The 19,557-nt window shown below is 38.7% G+C and overlaps 1 protein-coding gene across 1 annotated transcript in view; it reads left to right on the forward strand.

Annotated features, from left to right (window-relative positions):
- Positions 1–19,557, forward strand: part of USH2A (usherin) — a 580,026-nt gene that overhangs the window by 112,963 nt on the left and 447,506 nt on the right. The window contains exons 14-18 of the mRNA XM_048843172.2: positions 5,050–5,213; positions 8,834–8,992; positions 10,627–11,121; positions 13,438–13,710; positions 16,953–17,110. Of these exons, the coding sequence (XP_048699129.2) occupies positions 5,050–5,213; positions 8,834–8,992; positions 10,627–11,121; positions 13,438–13,710; positions 16,953–17,110 (1,249 nt within the window). The remainder of the gene's footprint in view (positions 1–5,049; positions 5,214–8,833; positions 8,993–10,626; positions 11,122–13,437; positions 13,711–16,952; positions 17,111–19,557) is intronic.

Consider the following 19,557-nt stretch of genomic DNA (forward strand, 5'->3'; position numbering starts at 1 on the left):
CTAAAACTGCTATAGAACGGGAGATCCAGGATATGTTACAGATGGGTGTAATCCGCCCCTCTGAAAGTGCATGGGCATCTCCAGTGGTTCTAGTTCCCAAACCAGATGGGGAAATACGTTTTTGCGTGGACTACCGTAAGCTAAATGCTGTAACTCGCCCAGACAACTATCCAATGCCACGCACAGATGAACTATTAGAGAAACTGGGACGGGCCCAGTTCATCTCTACCTTGGACTTAACCAAGGGGTACTGGCAGGTACCGCTAGATGAATCTGCCAAGGAAAGGTCAGCCTTCATCACACATCTCGGGCTGTATGAATTTAATGTACTCCCTTTTGGGCTGCGAAATGCACCCGCCACTTTCCAAAGACTTGTAGATGGTCTCCTAGCGGGATTAGGAGAATATGCAGTCGCCTACCTTGACGACGTGGCCATATTTTCGGATTCCTGGGCAGACCACCTGGAACATCTACAAAAAGTCCTTGAGCGCATAAGGGAGGCAGGACTAACTGTTAAGGCTAAGAAGTGTCAAATAGGCCTAAACAGAGTGACTTACCTTGGACACCAGGTGGGTCAAGGAACTATCAGCCCCCTACAGGCCAAAGTGGATGCTATCCAAAAGTGGCCTGTCCCAAAGTCAAAGAAACAGGTTCAATCCTTCTTAGGCTTGGCCGGTTATTACAGACGATTTGTACCGCACTACAGCCAAATCGCTGCCCCACTAACAGACCTAACCAAAAAGAAACAGCCAAATGCTGTTCAGTGGACCGAAAAGTGTCAGAAGGCCTTTAACAAGCTTAAAGCGACACTCATGTCTGACCCTGTACTAAGGGTCCCAGACTTTGACAAACCGTTCCTAGTAACCACGGATGCGTCCGAACGTGGTGTGGGAGCAGTTTTAATGCAGAAAGGACCTGATCAAGAATTCCACCCTGTAGTGTTTCTCAGCAAAAAACTGTCTGAGAGGGAAAGCAACTGGTCAGTCACTGAAAAAGAATGTTACGCCATTGTCTACGCTCTGGAAAAGCTACGCCCATATGTTTGGGGACGGCGTTTCCACCTGCAAACCGACCATGCTGCACTGAAGTGGCTTCACACCGTCAAGGAAACTAACAAAAAACTTCTTCGGTGGAGTTTAGCTCTCCAAGATTTTGATTTCGACATCCAACACATCTCAGGAGCTTCTAACAAAGTGGCTGATGCACTCTCCCGTGAAAGTTTCCCAGAATCAACTGGTTAAAATCGTCCTTGAGATGTGGAAAATATTGTTAGTCTTTATGTACTTGGTAGTATATTTAGAGATGCATGTGTCTTATTAACTCTGTTTTTCCTAGAGCCCCAGGAAGAAATCCCAGCCAGTGTTCCACCCTAGCTGAGATTTGGGGGGCGTGTCATAAATATAAAGGGAAGGGTAAACCCCTTTGAAATCCCTCCTGGCCAGGGGAAAGCTCCTCTCACCTGTAAAGGGTTAAGAAGCTAAAGGTAACCTCGCTGGCACCTGACCAAAATGACCAATGAGGAGACAAGATACTTTCAAAAGCTGGGAGGAGGGAGAGAAACAAAGGGTCTGGGTCTGTCTGTATGCTGGTCTTTGCCAGGGACAGAACAGGAATGGAGTCTTAGAACTTTTAGTAAGTAATCTAGCTAGGTATGTGTTAGATTTTGATTTCTTTAAATGGCTGAGAAAAGCATTGTGCTGAATAGAATAACTATTTCTGTCTGTGCATCTTTTTTGTAACTTAAGGTTTTGCCTAGAGGGGTTCTCTATGTTTTTGAATCTAATTACCCTGTAAGATATTTACCATCCTGATTTTACAGGGGGGATTTCTTTATTTCTATTTACTTCTATTTTTTATTAAAAGTCTTCTTGTAAAAACTGAATGCTTTTTCATTGTTCTCAGATCCAAGGGTTTGGGTCTGTGGTCACCTATGCAAATTGGTGAGGCTTTTTATCCAACATTTCCCAGGAAAGGGGGGGTGCAAGTGTTGGGAGGATTGTTCATTGCCCTTAAGATCCAAGGGTCTGGGTCTGTAGTCACCTAGGCAAATTGGTGAGGCTTTTTACCAAACCTTGTCCAGGAAGTGGGGTGCAAGGTTTTGGGAAGTATTTTGGGGGGAAGGACGCGTCCAAACAGCTCTTCCCCAGTAACCAGTATTAGTTTGGTGGTGGTAGCGGCCATTCCAAGGATAACGGGTGTAATATTTTGTACCTTGGGGAAGTTTTGACCTAAGCTGGTAAAGATAAGCTTAGGAGGTTTTTCATGCAGGTCCCCACATCTGTACCCTAGAGTTCAGAGTGGGGGAGGAACCTTGACAGGCATAAAAATATTGACTTCACAAATGTACGGTAAACTTTTAAAATAATAAAATGTATTGATTTCGCTATTTAGGATACTAATGAAGACTGTGATCCTGGAAACACATGTGAGTAGTCCCACTGAAGTCAACAGGACAACTCAGACATTAGTGTTTGCAGGATTGGGACTTATGTTAATAAAGATGGAGACAGATATTTCTATATGTTGTCTAGAAGACAAAATAAGTACTTAATGCAAAAAACACCCTCCTCCCCCCGAGACAACTGTAAGGCACTGTAAATATAGTGTATCTAAAACTAATTTGATTGTTTCATGAGTGAATGATAATGAAAACTGAAATAGTCAGGGGACCCTTATTCATGAGAGGTCCAGTAATATACAGTAGTACTGAGAGAAGTCTCTCATTATTTATGTACTGAGACACTTGCATTAAAACTCCCCAGAAACTATACACACTAAATAGCAGCATGTAATGAAATTATGAAATAATAAAATAGAATTATTTGCCTATCAATACACTATCTTCTTTTTTATCTCTAACTAAACCATTTTCTTCAGTCATGACATTTAAATAGTCTAAACAAAACCTCTATTTGAAGGGGGATTTTGGATACACTGTCTACAGATGAAAGGACTTAATACAGTTGTTGAAAAAATTGCCCTTTTCTCCTGACTATAAAAGAGAGCAAACTATGGTATAGTGGCTTCCAGGAGAGAATGTATTTTATTTATTCCCAAAGGGATATTAGTCCATAAAACAAATTTGCAGCTTATTTTGCAGCTTTAGCTTTTATCAGCCTTTTTAAGGGTGTTGAATGATTACTCAGGAGATCACACAGCAAGAGTTGCAGTGGAGTAAAAGAACTCTAATAAACAGAGCTCTGTGATGGGCAAAAAATGTATGTGAATAGTTCTCTTAAAGTTGTTTAAAAATCTGTCACATTTAATGTCTATTTCACTGATTATTGACCTGGATCTTAGTACTCCAATGTGAAAAAAGTTGGTTTGTTTCCCTTTGCTTTTATCATCCTAAAGCGTAGATGAACTCAGCATTATTTGACGTACAGGTGTGTCTGAGAGAGGGAATAAAGAAAAGTGAAGTGGAAATACAGGGCAGAATCTTGAATATGATGCATTCAATTTATCTTGCACCACCAGTGCGATCTGGCCACAGAGCAAGTGTAACCAGTCACTGGAGGATCAGCCTAAGTGTAGGAAACCTTCCCAGGCTAGCATAGGTGTCCTACCAGAACAAAGGAAACATAACTGAATCTTCCATATATCCTTCAAGTCCCTGACTGTTATTTAATTGTCCTCTTGTGACTGTTGGCATCTGGTGTAATTTAGAGCTGCCTTCAGGCTGCTCTCATTTATGCCAGAGGACAGGACCATTGCACAGCCAGCTCAGGTTTAGGTGAGTGCAAACTAAGTTTACAATACTTTTGTGGCTCCCCTTCCTGATTTGTACTGTATGGTAATGAATTACAGCCAGGGATTTGGCCATGGTTTTTTAAATATTTGTTCCGTCCATTGAGGTACAAATGTGAGATTCGAAAATTAGAGCAGAAAAGTTAATTGTGTTTTATTTGCTGCTATTAAACTCTGTGCTGAGGTGGGTGGCATGACTCAGAGAATTGGCAATGGGATGTAGGTTGTTCACTCAAAGACAAACCATTGTCTGTTATGTGGATAAGTCCATTATTGTGAATCACACACCTTATATTTTTAGCTGAATTTGTAGCGATGATATAATTCAGTAGCACTGGGGAAAAGTATATATCAATTACAAAAACCCTTGTTTGGTGGGGTTTTCAAACATATACTGTGGAGAGGAACAAATTCCATTTTTAACTGTGGTCCATGAGCCAGCATATAGATTTAAGATCAAATATCTCAATCCACTGAGGATATTTCACTGATGCCAATGAGAGGTTTGCACAAAGGATGAAGGTTAGTATGTGGACCTTTGTGTAGTAGTTAAACTTTTAATTATTATCATTTATTTAAGTACCTTATTGTTATTTTCAGTATCACATAGTGGGGAAAATGTGCTCCCCATTATGACCAGTGGCATTTCTCACCTTTCTCTTCTTACTCTATCCTCCTTTCTGTTTTTCTCCTTCTTCCCAGTCTTTGGATCTTTCCTCTTTTATTTATTCTGCATTTGCATCCCTATCTATTGCCTCTGTGGGCAAGAAACTTTTTTCTTTGATGAAAGCTTAGATTGTTCAGGATTTGAATATATCCTGAAGATCTCTCTCATACATAAAGCAGGCCAAATAAATATATTGACTTCCGTTGCACTATTTTTGTGAGTAAGAAATATTTTGTGTGAATAAGGGTTATATGATTGGACCAATAATAGGTTTATTAATCAATACTGTTATGCACTCTGTGTACAGATCAATTCTATATTAACGTTTTTAAATCTAAACCATTTTCTTTATCCTACTTAGAATAAATTTCATCTAGTGCTCAGATTTCAAATGCTTATTTTGAGTATTTATTAAAACTGTATGAAATAGATAACTTGCAAATTTTTAAGCTGCATTTTATTTTTTTAAATAAATTCAAGTATTAACATTTTTTTACTGCACCTCTGTCCACTAAGCTGTTTAATTATAATTCTGAATTATGTAAGACAAAATAAGCCACTAAATAAAACCCTACTGTGTCTAACTGAAGTGTTAATGTGCTTTGATTACTTTCTCGGTTTGTTTTTGTTTATAGATGTCAGCTTTGTAATTGTCATCCTTCAGGAGTCATTAATGGGACTTGTCATCCTGTTACTGGACAATGTGTTTGTAAACAATTTGTAACTGGCTTGAAATGTGACAACTGTGTTCCCAATGCTAGTAATTTGGACGTCCACAACCTATTTGGCTGCAGTAAAAGTAAGTGGATGTTGGTCTTAAAAGCATGTCTTTCAAATTAATGGTTTTTAGTGTTAAATTAGTTCTGTAATACTAAAAGTGGGTTTTTTTCCCCATATTTCAAGATCCTATTTTTCTTCTTCTTTATAGCTATCTTAGGATATCCTTCTGGAAAGATTTAGTTAGAGTACTTCATAGAGCTTTGTACCATACACAGAGCTTGAACTCAAGTGGCTGAGCACCCACAGCCCCCATTGGCTTCAGGATCAGGCTCATAGTGAAACTTAGCTTGCCACCTCATGGGGCCTTCATCCATCGCTGTGGGAGACAATGTAAAACATCATGAAAGGTCATCAAACTGATTTGTGTAGAGGGCTAAAGCTATGCTGTCAACTGAGTGAGACATTGAAAAGAAACACATTGCTACTGAGCACCTGCGCTGCGGCACCTGCAATGAGTCTGAAGTACAGGGATGGCAAGGCATCAGCCTTTATATGATTCCTAATTAGTCAAAATGATACTTTAAAATTTTGTTTTTCTGTGGCTTATCTCTATGCTGGCATACATTGGGTGCTTGGCTATAGTAACAATTGTATTATTGATACCAATGGTCACGCTGCACGACTGGGAAATTTTAAGAAAAAGGTCTAGTGTAGAAAAGGATTAAAATTTTCAAAAACTCTTAAGTGATTTAGGCTCTTAAAACACTTTTGAAAATGGGGACTTAGACGCCTCACATGGCTATGTGTTTTGGCACATTGCTTCTGCAACGTATCTGTTTATCTAGTTTGTCTAGGCATTTACGTCATGTTCAACACCATTGTATCTGTGTGGTAGATTTTGTGTGTGTATGCACACATGCAAAGGGCACTCACAAACACAAAAAACTTTCACTTTGTTCGCAGTTTGTGTTTGGGTCCTATATCAAGTTAAGTTTAAACAGTATATCATTGAAGAACATATACAGTACTATAAATAGGTCTGAACCGGAAAGATGTATTTATTTCCAGACACGAATTTCTCAAATTTGAAAGTATTCAGATTCAGGGGTTTGGTTTAGACCCATCTCTAGAACACATAGTTCTTCTCCATTGTCCTGATAGTTTGATTTGGTTTTGGAATTTCACTTTTAAGTGTATAGTGCTTCATTTGAATTTATAATAATACTTAGCATTTTTATGGTGCTTTTCATCTTTAACTGATCAGCTAATTTATATCACTGTATACATTTTATAAAGGTCAATGGCAATTCTGCTATAAAATTTTAAATGACATAGATTAATATAGATTTCAATTAGAAAACATGGGAAAACTTGTACAGCATTCTGAATAGTAACTGGAGTCTTTTTCTGGACATAAATTATGTAGGAGTTGTAATCTTCTCCTTTCAGGTATTCTTGCCAGTAGTTTCTAATTGTTGTCACCAGTTTTGCGGCTTTGCCCCTCTAGATTAATGCCTAGCTTTGTAAATGCTACTGTATATCTGCTCAGTCTTGTGCAAATCTAGGGATCTGTGGCAAGACAATGAATTCACACTCATCAATCAGAACCATATAAAAATGATGTGTCCAGATGTTCAGTACTTCCAGTGCGATGAATGTACCAAAACGGAAATTCTGTATTTTAAGTGGTACATCATTTGTGATTATGCCTCATTGTAATTTAGCATTTTACTGAGAGCTATCATATTAGTAAGTGCACCACCCACATAAATCTGCGTTAGCAGAAACAAACGTAAGGCACTACCAGTATCCAAATAACATTCTACTGGAGGGAGACTTCTTTTATATTTTTGGGCCTAAAGTATGCCAGCTGCTTCATTCTGTCCCTCCGCCCCAAGTCAAATGAAACCAACCAATGAACAACAACAGAAAGGCATGTTCCTCCCACAAAGAGCTTATAGTCTAACTATAACACAGGCTACAACAAATAAGAGTAACAAACCAGAACAAGAGAGAATCCAGATTAACCTAATAAATTCATGTGATTACTCGGTTGGATGGTGCATGTCTTGATAAGTTAACAATATAGCTACATTGTGGGGGAAACTTTCAACGATTTGGGAGTGCAAGTCCTTCTGACTTTCAATTGGACTCCTGCTCCTAAACTCTTTAGGTGCTCTTGACAATCTCTCCCTCTAATCCTTGTTGGATCTAAAAGCTAGAATAGTGCCAAAGCAGGATACCCCTTCTAAGAAAAAGATGCGGATTTTTACAATTTCCACCTACCCGAGGAACACTAACAATATGTTCTATGATATTTCTGCAGTTAGATCATGTTTTAGTTGTGTGTTGAGGACTCTTGTGCTATTCATGGTGCCATCATTCTTCACAAGTCTTATTTGTGGAAGCCAAGTCCTCATATAAAAAACACAAACTGGTTTGGCGAAGCAGATATATATATTTTGGAGAAAGAGAGAGAATTAGACATATTCAGAAAACTTCTATATATGATGATGACACAACTAGAGAACAAACGTCCATGAAACGCCACAGGTTTTGAATTGTGATGTGGTTCCCACAGCGTGCTCTTTGGCCCATAGAATAGGGAAGATGTTTAACCGCCACACCCAGAATGGTCCTAGATTCATGGAGCTTTCCTTATAGATATTAGTCCCCAAAGTTGGCTAGGTGCAGAAAAGCAGCAAACACACTCCCCCCTTGTACTGGAAAGCAGGGGGAGGGTAGTGCCTACTTAGGAGATTGGCCTTATGTGTTCTGGCTTATATATTATATCTATTTTATAAAAAATGTTAAAAATTCATTTAAGAATATTCAAGTATATTTTACTGAGCAACCCCACCACCACCATCACTCAGAAAGAACCGTGGTCATTCATTTGGATCACAGAAAGAAAACAGAGGGAATTTTGCTCTTTGATAATAGACCAAGACCTAAATATGCCTTGCACTGAGATAATGGGCTATCCTCTAATAAACTGTAATCTGATAATTTACTTGTGCTGTAAAGAGGATGGTAACTAGAACATACTGGGCCTTGTCTTGCACCCCTCAGGCCTCTGTTTGTTGATACTGGTGTAATTCAGGAGTAAATCTGTTTAAGTTTATGTAGTTAATATTGGTGTAAAACTTGTTTAAGGGAGATCAGAATCAAGCCCAATGGCCTCAGGATTGGTCTCTTGCAACCTTATGATAGACAGAGGTAATATTTTTCTCTTCTGCTTCGTTAGATGAAGTTATGTGGCCATTGAGTTAAACTGAATGGAAACGAACCTTCTGAAAATGCAACAGATGATTAGATTGCAAACTTTAAATTAATAATGTGCACAGAGAAATACAATCCATCTCTTGATAATTTCCTAAAAACAAAAGAAACAAAGAAAAAGGAGCTTTTAAAAAACTATGGTAACACTGTTGTTTAACTTTTGTGGTTTTTCTAAATGTATTTAGGCTGCTGCTTTGATGTACAAAATTTTGTGTTATGTAGTTATATAAAAAGTTTTGTTGCAGAGTAGTTCTGATGCATTAACTTTGTTTATTAATGTTCTATTGACCATATGTCCACATGACATTGTTTTTTGTGTCAGAATAACCTTTATCCTAAAGATTTCACTTCTGTTTATTTGTATGTTTATTGATGAGCTCTGTTTTAAAAATGTTCTTTTTTAAAAATTATCCTTAGCTCCGTCCCAGCAACCTCCACCCAGAGGAGAAATTCTAAATTCTTCTGTTATCTATCTTTCATGGAACCCCCCTGATTCTCCAAATTCCAACTGGCTTACTTACGGACTGTATAGAGATGAGACTGAAATTTATACAACAGAAGACCACTATCCTTATAGTGAGTATTAATGAAGACAGCAGTGTTTGACATAATATATTATCTTTTTTCCAGTTGTTATCTCAGGTTCCTCTCATTAGTTCTATAAGGTTTTTCAGTATTCAGTTTTTCCTACTAGTTGGCTAAGGTTCCACATTGCTAGATTTCTTTGGAAAGAAACATCTGTTTAAATTTTCAAAAATGGTTATTGAATTTGAGTGCCTCAGTTGTTCAGTGCCTAATCTGAGGCCTGTTAAAAATGCTTGAGCCATGTATAGTCCCTCATTATTTTTAATTCTGATATATTATGTTTAAGTACTTATCATACTTGGTTACATTGTGTACCTTACATGTAGACACTATGTAATATAGCTGAACACAGTGAATCAAAGGTGAAAGTATGTTACGGGACTCGATGAATGTGGTGAGAGAAATAGAAATGACCACAAAGGTGAGGAATCATATGATAGATTTTCATTTGCTTCATTTCCTAGCAAAAAGCAAAAACTTAGAAATTAAGCTGAATCCTTTCACAAGTAAAGTCAATATATTTTGTTCAGGTTCATAATATCATACCATATAATCTGTTTAAGAACAGAGTGCAAGATGAAGACACTATTTCATGATTACACTGATATATTTAAGGAGCTGCTTTAAAAACCCTAAATATTCACTACTTGGATAATCAGACATTGATCTACTCCTATTTAACAAAACCATTATTTTCTATTTGGTTAAAAAAATTACATTTCTGACATTTCCTGGCACTCACTCTAATTAATGATGTGAAAATCATCTGCATGGCATTTCAGCAGTACGAACAATTTGTTAATGCTGTCAGAAATTTGTATTCTAATAATATTCTGATGTTTATTACTTTATTCTTAGTGTGTGTGTGTCTGTGTGTCGGAGGGGCATCTATAGTACACACAGGAAATGCCACTTAAGTGCAACTGAGTGAATACAGATCTTATTACTAAATGAGAGTTTGAAATTACAGTTGTGGAAGCATTGAACTTTTCAAGGAAAATTAACAATAGTCTTCTTACTTGGCCTGATGATTTGGCTGGTAGGATTGCAGAGTACCTCATTAGAGTGATTTTTTTTTTAAGCTCCCTACTAGCTTTGCTGTTGGAAGCTGGGAACACTCTCCATCTTAAAGATAAAACAGAATGCTTGCTATAAAATATGGAATAATACCAAAATCTATTTAAGATTCTAAATCATAGTTCATTGGACTTAACCATGTAGAAATATAAAGGGGAAGGGAAAGACTCTTTCTTGTTTTGTTTTTTCTTCCAGACAAAATGAAAACAGGAAACTAGCATCATCAGAATGCAGATGAAACATACATGAATAAAAATCCTATTCTTAGACCTCAACTTTTCTCTTTCCCCTTTCTCCCACTCCTCTGATACCCTGGGGTTGAGAAGACTTCTTGATAACAAAATATTTTAAATTTTTGGAATAGAAACTTTGATTTATACCTACAATTAGCCAAGTATCGGATTTTAATTTATACTGCATTTAATACTTAATCTTTTCCGATGTGGATACTGTGGCCTTTCAAAACTTTCATAAAAAGCAACAAATTCAAGACTGGTTTCTAGATGTTTGACATGTGGAACATAATTTTCTTCTTATGTTTGTTTTAGGAACTCAGAACTTCAGTGACACCACTTTGTTCCCTTATACATTCTATTCCTATTACCTCAAGGTCAGCAATGTTCATGGTTCTACAAGGAGTGCAACAGTGATGTACAGAACAAAATCAGGGACACCTAGAGGAAACCTACATTTAAATATAATTTCTCCTGTTGGCCCACACACTATTTCCTTTAACTGGACAACCCCATCAAATGACTCTGGGCCTATAGAAAAATATGTTTTGACGTGTGCTTATTCAGTTGATCTTCAGCCTTGTGGCCAGTATGAAGGTTTAGAAACCTTTACAACTATTCAGAATCTGGTTCCGTTTACAAAGTACATTTTTGGTGTTCAAGCATGTACCAGTGGAGGCTGTTTGCAGAGCCTGCCAGTGACAATAATTACTGCACAGGCCCCTCCGGAAGGGCAGTGCTCTCCTGTGATACAAAACATCAGCGCTACAGAGCTCACCCTAAAATGGTCTCCACCTACAAAACCAAATGGTAAGTCTTAATACGTTTAATCTCTTAAACTGAGACTCAGCCATTGAAAAGCAGTATTTTATCTAAATCTGTTCATGTTTTCCAGGTCAGTGGGACATAAACATTGAACAAAAAAATCAGTTAAACTATCCCTTAATATTATCTGTTGTCTGATACTATTGTGTGGTCTCTTAGGGTCAAGTCTTGATTCCATTGGAGTGCAAAATTCTAAGTGACTGCAATGGGACCAGGATTTACCACTTAGTGACATCTGCCTCAACAAGAACAATGTTTACAATTAAAGGTTTACTGTAAAATCCATTTTTTCTCATCAATTAGTTCACACAGATGCAGTGACCGTTGCTGTGTCTACTAGATCAGTAAGTAAAAAGATTAACAAACTAAGAGAATGGAGAGAATCTGTTTTTTAAACCATGAGGCATATATGGCAGCTCATTCTGTTATTAAGCTAACTTTGTTACAGATTTGATAATGTTCAAATGTTATGAGCCTGACTTGGTTTTAGTTTGTGTATGTGGAAGCACCAGCTTTTGTAAGGAAGACACTGTGATGCACTCCATTCTGCTGTTTACCATTTTATCTTGCAGTCCATGGGCCAAATTTTTGTGGGACTCTTGTAAATCACACTGGTAAAGTTTGCATGGCAAACCTCACAGATACTTCAGGAAAGAGCATTTGTGTACACAAAAGTGGTACACAGGTCTCAGTTCCCACTTTCTGTGAAAACCTTTTCTTTCTAATTTAGCTAGAGTCAGGAAATTAGCCTACACCAGAATGTTTCTGTATGCTTAGGGCTGTAATTATTACGACTATAGGCACTGCAGTGTTAGCTCATGTCAATACTAGCCTCTTGATCCTTACTGTATGTGCCTCATAGTTATATCTGGTGGTTGTCACTCCCTGATCTGTAAGCCTATGGTAGTTGATGCAATCAGTGTCAGCTCCTGGATTCCATTCTCACTTCTCCCAGCAACTGCTGATGGAAGAAGCACTTCATTTTGTTTGTCAGAAAACTCAGTGTTCGAGCAAATGAGTGGTAAGACCCCCAGTCTGGTATAGTATAGATAGCTCACTATTTTTTGGCCCACACTATTTTTTGGCCCACAGAGGCTGCTGGTAACTGTGCCTCTGGTAGAGCACAGCCGTGTTAGGGATATGCATAGCAGGAACAATTTTTCAATGCAAATATCATATGCTTAGTATTTTTTAAAATTCAAAGATATTTTATATTGGGGAAGGTAACAATTGCTATGTATGCATTTTTTAATTTAACTTAATACTAGATAGTGTGACTCTTCTCTAAGAATGAAACAGAAAATAAGAAGGTCCCAATGTAATTTAATTGTCTGTAGCTTAAAATTACCATAATTTACATGTACTTGCAAGACTAGGCAGCTGTGAAGAATGCTATTTTATTTCCTTTGGTGCCTGTTCAGATCCTTCTGTCTGCCAAAAAAACGAAGGGACAAGTTGTCGTCCCGTCTCTTCTCCCCACCCTCCCTCATGCACAAACCGCCAGTTACGGTTATTCGGTTCCTTTAAGTCCATAAATTTGGCTCCAGATATTATCCACTGTGATGCTTATTAAGTTCTGGCTGTGCTGATGTTCCTGGTCTCTCAGATGTCTCCCATTAAATATTTAATTTTTTCTGCTCTCTCAGGCCTCAGTTCAGCAAGGTGCTTGAAGCATGTGAGGTTAATGGGCTTACTTGTGCGCTCAAAATTAGGCATGCACTTAACTAATGTGCTGTACCTAAGTCCAGCTGCTGTTTCCTGACCATTGAGATCTTGCCACTTAGTTATAGATTCCCTTTGATGGAAAATTGACAAAAAACAGTCTCCCATCACATCAGCTTATTTTAAAGGCACTGACCATTGCTGCCACTTAAATAATGATCTGTCCATTGCACAAACACTTGTTCCTTTGAAAATAATAATATGCTATAGTACGATGGTATCCGTGTAGGAACTCTCTAGAACAACCTTTTATCTGTCCTCAGAGAAAAAGCATAACCAATCAAATTATAACAGTTCAACCTAAGATTTTTTTCAAGTGCAAAAATTATGTGGGTTGTAAGATCAAATGTTTAATCAAATAACAACCACAACAAAGAATAACAACAAATTAGGGGGAAAAATATCCCTAGCTAAGTGAACTTCTATAGCAATTAAAATTACACCTTTGCGTGCATTATATTTTCTATGGGCTCGGTTGCTAGATTATTAGTTTTTTAAATATTTTGTGTTGATATTTTAATTGGATGCTGAATAACAATTTGCAATACATTACTATTGTTTACTCACTGTTATTTCTAGGTATAATCATAAGGTATGAAATCTATATGAGAGGAGCATTACGATCAGATGGAACTCGTATTCCTCCTGAAAGTCGCATCTTCCAAAGCAGTGGATGGCTCAGTCCTCAGCCAATTATGGAGTCTGCTAATGAAAACGCATTAATGCCACCTCAGACCAGCACCACAATTACTGCTCTTGAGCCATTCACAGAGTATGAGTTTTGTGTTTTAGCCGTAAACATGGCTGGTAGTATATTTTCAGACTGGATATCAGGAAGAACTGGAGAAGGAGGTAAGTATTAGTTCATATTAACTTATTTTTTAAAACCTAGAATGTATTTAAAAAAGAGCTTTTATGTTAAGTAAATAACCATATAGGGCTAAATTCTAGGAATTTAACATGAGTAAAATGACTATGGAAGAAAAAATCACAATTACACTGCAACAAACTTCTAAGGTCATATGATAACAAAATCTTATTACTCTTAAGTTTGGTTTTCTGAATTTTACCTAGTTTTCCCCATCAATGTATGTACCTTCTTCAAGCAAACCCTCATTAACCCCCTTTTTTTTCTGAAAACCTGGGAGAATAGGTAGGGCTTGAGGTGAGCCTTGAAGGTTGTCAAGGTTTCTTCCCCACTCTGAACGCTAGGGTACAGATGTGGGGACCTGCATGAAAAACCTCCTAAGCTTATCTTTACCAGCTTAGGTCAAAACTTCCCCAAGGTACAAAATATTCCACCCTTTGTCCTTGGATTGGCCGCTACCACCACCAAACAAATACTGGTTACTGGGGAAGAGCTGTTTGGAAACGTCTTTCCCCCCCAAAATACTTCCCAAAACCTTGCACCCCACTTCCTGGACAAGGTTTGGTAAAAAGCCTCACCAATTTGCCTAGGTGATTACAGACCCAGACCCTTGGATCTTAAGAACAATGAACAATCCTCCCAACACTTGCACCCCCCCCTTTCCTGGGAAATGTTGGATAAAAAGCCTCACCAATTTGCATAGGTGACCACAGACCCAAACCCTTGGATCTGAGAACAATGAAAAAGCATTCAGTTTTCTTACAAGAAGACTTTTAATAGAAATAGAAGTAAATAGAAGTAAAAAAATCACCTCTATAAAATCAGGATGGTAGATACCTTACAGGGTAATTAGATTCAAAACATAGAGAATCCCTCTAGGCAAAACCTTAAGTTACAAAAAAGATACACAGACAGAAATAGTTATTCTATTCAGCACAATTCTTTTCTCAGCCATTTAAAGAAATCATAATCTAACACATACCTAGCTAGATTACTTACTAAAAGTTCTAAGACTCCATTCCTTGTCTATCCCTGGCAGAAACAGCATATAGATAGACAGAGAGGGTAAACCCTTTTGAAATCCCTCCTGGCCAGGGGAAAGCTCCTCTCACCTGTAAAGGGTTAAGAAGCTAAAGGTAACCTCGCTGGCACCTGACCAAAATGACTAATGAGGAGACAAGATACTTTCAAAAGCTGGGAGGAGGGAGAGAAACAAAGGGTCTCTGTCTGTCTATAAGCTGGTAAAGATAAGCTTAGGAGGTTTTTCATGCAGGTCCCCACAACTGTACCGTAGCGTTCAGAGTGGGGAAGGAACCTTGACAAAGGTCAACAAACTCAGACTCTGTAGCACTTGCAATTTTGGGGGAAGAAATAAATGTGGATGCAATGAATATCATTTAAGTCCTTATTCAGGAAAGATGTTTAAGCATGAGCCTAACTTTAAATACATGTTTAAATTATATCCTGAATCAGGGCCTTAGCTTGCATTTACACCTAGTTTTTTAAAAAAAGCTCAGGTCCACATTTTCAAGAACTCAACACTCACAAGTGGGGCTAGATTTTTAAAAGTGCTCAGCTCTCATGCACTAAATAAGGGCCAGGCACCTAAATAGGGACCAGATTTTCAAAAGTACTCTGCACACAACAGCTGGCGTTGTAACACCTGTGGGGCCAGATTTTCAAAAGAGTTCAGCACTCAACATATTGAGCTCTTCTGATAATCAGGCCACTTATTTTCTTGCCTAAATTGGAGCTGAGCTCTCCTGACAATTCTGGCTTTTCCTACCTGATAGAGCTCAGATTTCAGCAGTTAAATGTCTCATCAGTATCAGTAAGGCTACAATTTAGTCACGGGTACTTTTAGTAAAAGTCATAGACAGATCATGGGCAATAAACGCGAAAATTCACAGCCCATGACCTGTCCATGACTTATACCTGTCATTATATCTTGGGGCTGGGGCACTGGGGGAGCAGAATGGGGCCGCTGCTGGTGGAGGGGAGGGGGTGCTCCCCGGACCAATGGCGCCAGCTGCCGGGGACCATGGCTGCTCTGGCCAGCTGGGGACTGCTGCCCAGGGCCGCCGGAGCAGCGGCTGGTGTGGCTGTCCCTAGGGGCTATCTGAGCAGTTGCCCCTGGAGCCAGCTGCTTGGGAGGCCCTGGAATCAGCCACACTGGCCCCTGCAGAAGTCACGGAGGTTGCAGAAAGTCACGGAATCTGTGACTTCTGTGACCTCCATGACAGACATGGAGCTCTACTCATTAGTGATGCCCGCATTTGTTGGTGCCTCCAAAATTATGTCCTCAGTTATTTGCTTCCACAAAATGGGAGGCTAGGCTAAAACCCCTTTTAGAATTTGTCTTTCTGCTTGTCAGTTTTTAAATAGCATATGTGACAAAAGTGTCAAATTTTCTCTTGGGAAGAGGTCCATTAGTACGGTGTTTGAACATAAGAGGCACTCTGAGTTGGGATTCTGTCATTACAAAGTGAGAAGGTGGGGCTTTGACTGCAGTGCAGACTGTGCTTTTACAGGTTTTGTTATCCAAGACAGGAGCATTCTTCTATAAGAAGTGAGAGATGTGTTAATTTCAGACCTGCCCAGCAAACAAAATTGCTTTAAGCATTGAACAATCATTGCTTTTATCAGGTTTTTTCCAGATCACATGGAGATTTAGCATCTTAGAGCTTTTCATCTACCTACTTCCTACCTATATCTGCCAAAAAAGGTGTTTAGTAGCTAAGTGATGGTTAGTACTTCTTTAAAAACATGTGCATTATAAAATTGAGGTTTTATTCTGCATAGAGAAAAGGAGGACTTGTGGCACCTTAGAGACTAACCAATTTATTTGAGCATAAGCTTTCATGAGCTACAGCTCACTTCATCGGATGCATACAGGCTCACGAAAGCTTATGCTCAAATAAATTGGTTAGTCTCTAAGGTGCCACAAGTACTCCTTTTCTTTTTGCGAATACAGACTAACACGGCTGTTACTCTGAAACCTGTTGTTCTGCATAGGTGATTTTTTTTGCCTTTTTCTATAATATATAAAACAATATAAAATTCCATTTCGACCTGAAAATTAATTTTTTACAAGGTGCTTATTAAGGAATTGGATGTGAAAAGACATTTTATCGTCTATAACAGATGGCATTTTACAAATGCAGTAAGAAAACTTGCATGACACATGTTCATTTATTTTATGGTAAATTAGCACATTTGTTTTTAGCTCCTGTATTCATGCCATCTCCATCAGTATTCCCTCTTTCACCGTATTCTCTCAATGTATCTTGGGAAAAGCCACAAGATAATGTAGCAAGAGGAGAAGTGATGGGATACAGCATCAACGTAATTACCACACAAAACATGTTGCCAGTATTTTCCCAGGTATTGTTATCATCGATCTGTTTTCATTGTTTGCCACTATATAGATGTTATGCAGAAGAAAAAAAATAGTATCAGCCTTGGTGTCTTGGCAAAATTTTTATTTGCCTATTTACTGTACATTCTGCTTACCTAATTTCTTCCCCCAGCAGTTTATGGCATGCTTTCCATTTTCTGCAATGTTGTGTGCATTGCTTAAGTAGGTGTTGAATTGTACCCCTGAAGAGAGTTGTATTTCAGTGGTGGGTAAAGAGATGCCTAGATATGAGAAGCCAATTAAGGTGAATTGTGTAAATACCCTCAAGCGGTGCATATGTTGATTCTGTAAAAGCGGCATATATATGTGCCCTGAGGGCACCCAGCAATATGTGCAATCCATGCGCAGTCCCTCTATCCCTTTGCCAGTGTGGACATCTCTCTGTTTTATTGTAATCTTGTTGTTTTTTAAAGCCTTTCCTTTTGGAGTCAGGTGATTATGCAAGAATTTCAGCCTATTTTTTTGGTGACCCTTGTAATTTCTAGAAAAAGTTTGAAAATATGATCCCCAAAGGTTCAAAAGGCCAATAAAAAGAATGCAAGAGTAGTGGCGAAAAATCATGACATTTAAAAAAAAATAAATCTCATGATTTTGGGGTGCTGACTGGTGATTTTTGAATTATTGCGGCTGGCAATCCTGCCTTACACAGATGACTACTATAACTTCAATTACTCCTTCTCCTGAACTGTGCTAAAAGCAAGAATAATCTGTGTGGGAGGAGTATGTAAATTGGCCATTGTTGGAATATGCCACAAGCACTTACTTTCTTCTTTTTCCAGGGGTGCTCTGCCCTGAGGTCCCACCACAACTCTGCTCCTTTCCCCCAAGCCCCACCCTCACCCTGCCCTGCCTCTTTCCAATTCCACTCTGCCCCCTTCCCCGAACGTGCCCCACCCTCGCTCTGCCTCTTTCCGCCCCCACTGCTCCCTCTCCCCCGCCAACCCCAGCACCTCCTGCCTGCTGCTGAACAGCTGATTGGCAGCAGGCGAGAGGCGCTGGGGTGGAAAGAGCTGATTGGAGGGTGGCTGGTGAGTGCTGAGCCAGCCCTGGAACACCCACAGTGTCGGCGCCTATGGAATATTCCCAATGACTTCTAGGCCCCATCCCAGAACCTGACAGTGCATGGAAACTTTTTGCGTGGAGCCACAAATGGGAATGAAAAATAGTTGTACTTTGCCTTGTCCTATGGCTTTTCTAGTGTGTGCGTAAGTGTAGGTTAGAATTCAGTCCATAGTTTATGGAGTACTTTGGGTACCCTTCAGGATGAAAAGTGCTATATAAATGTATGATTTCCAATGTTGCAACTTTTGAAATTTTATCACAGCTGTCCCAATATTCTTTCATGAAGTCCCAGTTCCTGGAGTCATTTTACTGTGTGAGAATCTCAGCTGTTGTTTTTAAAATAGTGTCTTTCTAGTCTTCTGGTTGAAAATGTGAACCCTAAAAAATAGAAGGCAAGTAAAAAGAACCCCAGATCTTAAAATCACAAGTTTTTTGAGGCCTTACTCATTTTTAAATGTTTGGGGTTGAGAATACTGGATTTTTAATTTTAATTATTTTGGCAATAATATTGAATCTAAAGAGTGAGTGAAGAAGTGTTGTCTATTAGCTAGGGAGCAAGGGAATGGCAGCATTCTATTTCTGACACTGATGTAAGTATATAATTTATGGTACTGTCTCTATGCCTCCATTTGCTTATCTGTAAAATGGAGACAGTAATACTTACAAAAAGAAAAGGAGTACTTGTGGCACCTTAGAGACTAACCAGTTTATTTGAGCATAAGCTGTAGCTCACGAAAGCTTATGCTCAAATAAATTGGTTAGTCTCTAAGGTGCCACAAGTACTCCTTTTCTTTTTGCGAATACAGACTAACACGGCGGTTACTCTGAAACCTGTCAGTAATACTTACCTCCCTCAGGGGGTTGTTGAAAGTGTCATTTACTTATTTGTAAGGTGCTTCAGACCTCCTGGGTTCCAATTTTGTGAGATTTTAGATTTCTAGAGAAACAAGTATCTGAAACAGTTTAACTGAATAACACAATCTTATTCAGGTTCACCTATCTCTAACTCTTTGATATTTTCCCTCAAAATTAAAGTAGTTTAAGTCTTTTCTTACTAATTCTTTGCCTGTATAAATATTGACTGTTCCCATCAGAATGTGTGTCACTCAGGACACTTATTCCGCAATGATCAGATGGATGGATAGGCTCAGATTTCACCACTGAATGGTGACATATTTGTCATCCATATTCTACAATGTTTGTAGCGATACCAGCACCACTACGCAGCTTTATGAGGCAATAACTATGTCTCCTCATTTATCCACCCAGGAACTTGATTATTACCTCATAAAACAGTGTGATGGAAGTATTATTGAAATCCTAGCTTGTTGATATTCACCAGAATAATCCT

Source organism: Caretta caretta, chromosome 3, assembly GCF_965140235.1.
Source record: "Caretta caretta isolate rCarCar2 chromosome 3, rCarCar1.hap1, whole genome shotgun sequence".
In the NCBI taxonomy this organism is placed as follows: Eukaryota; Metazoa; Chordata; order Testudines; family Cheloniidae; genus Caretta; species Caretta caretta.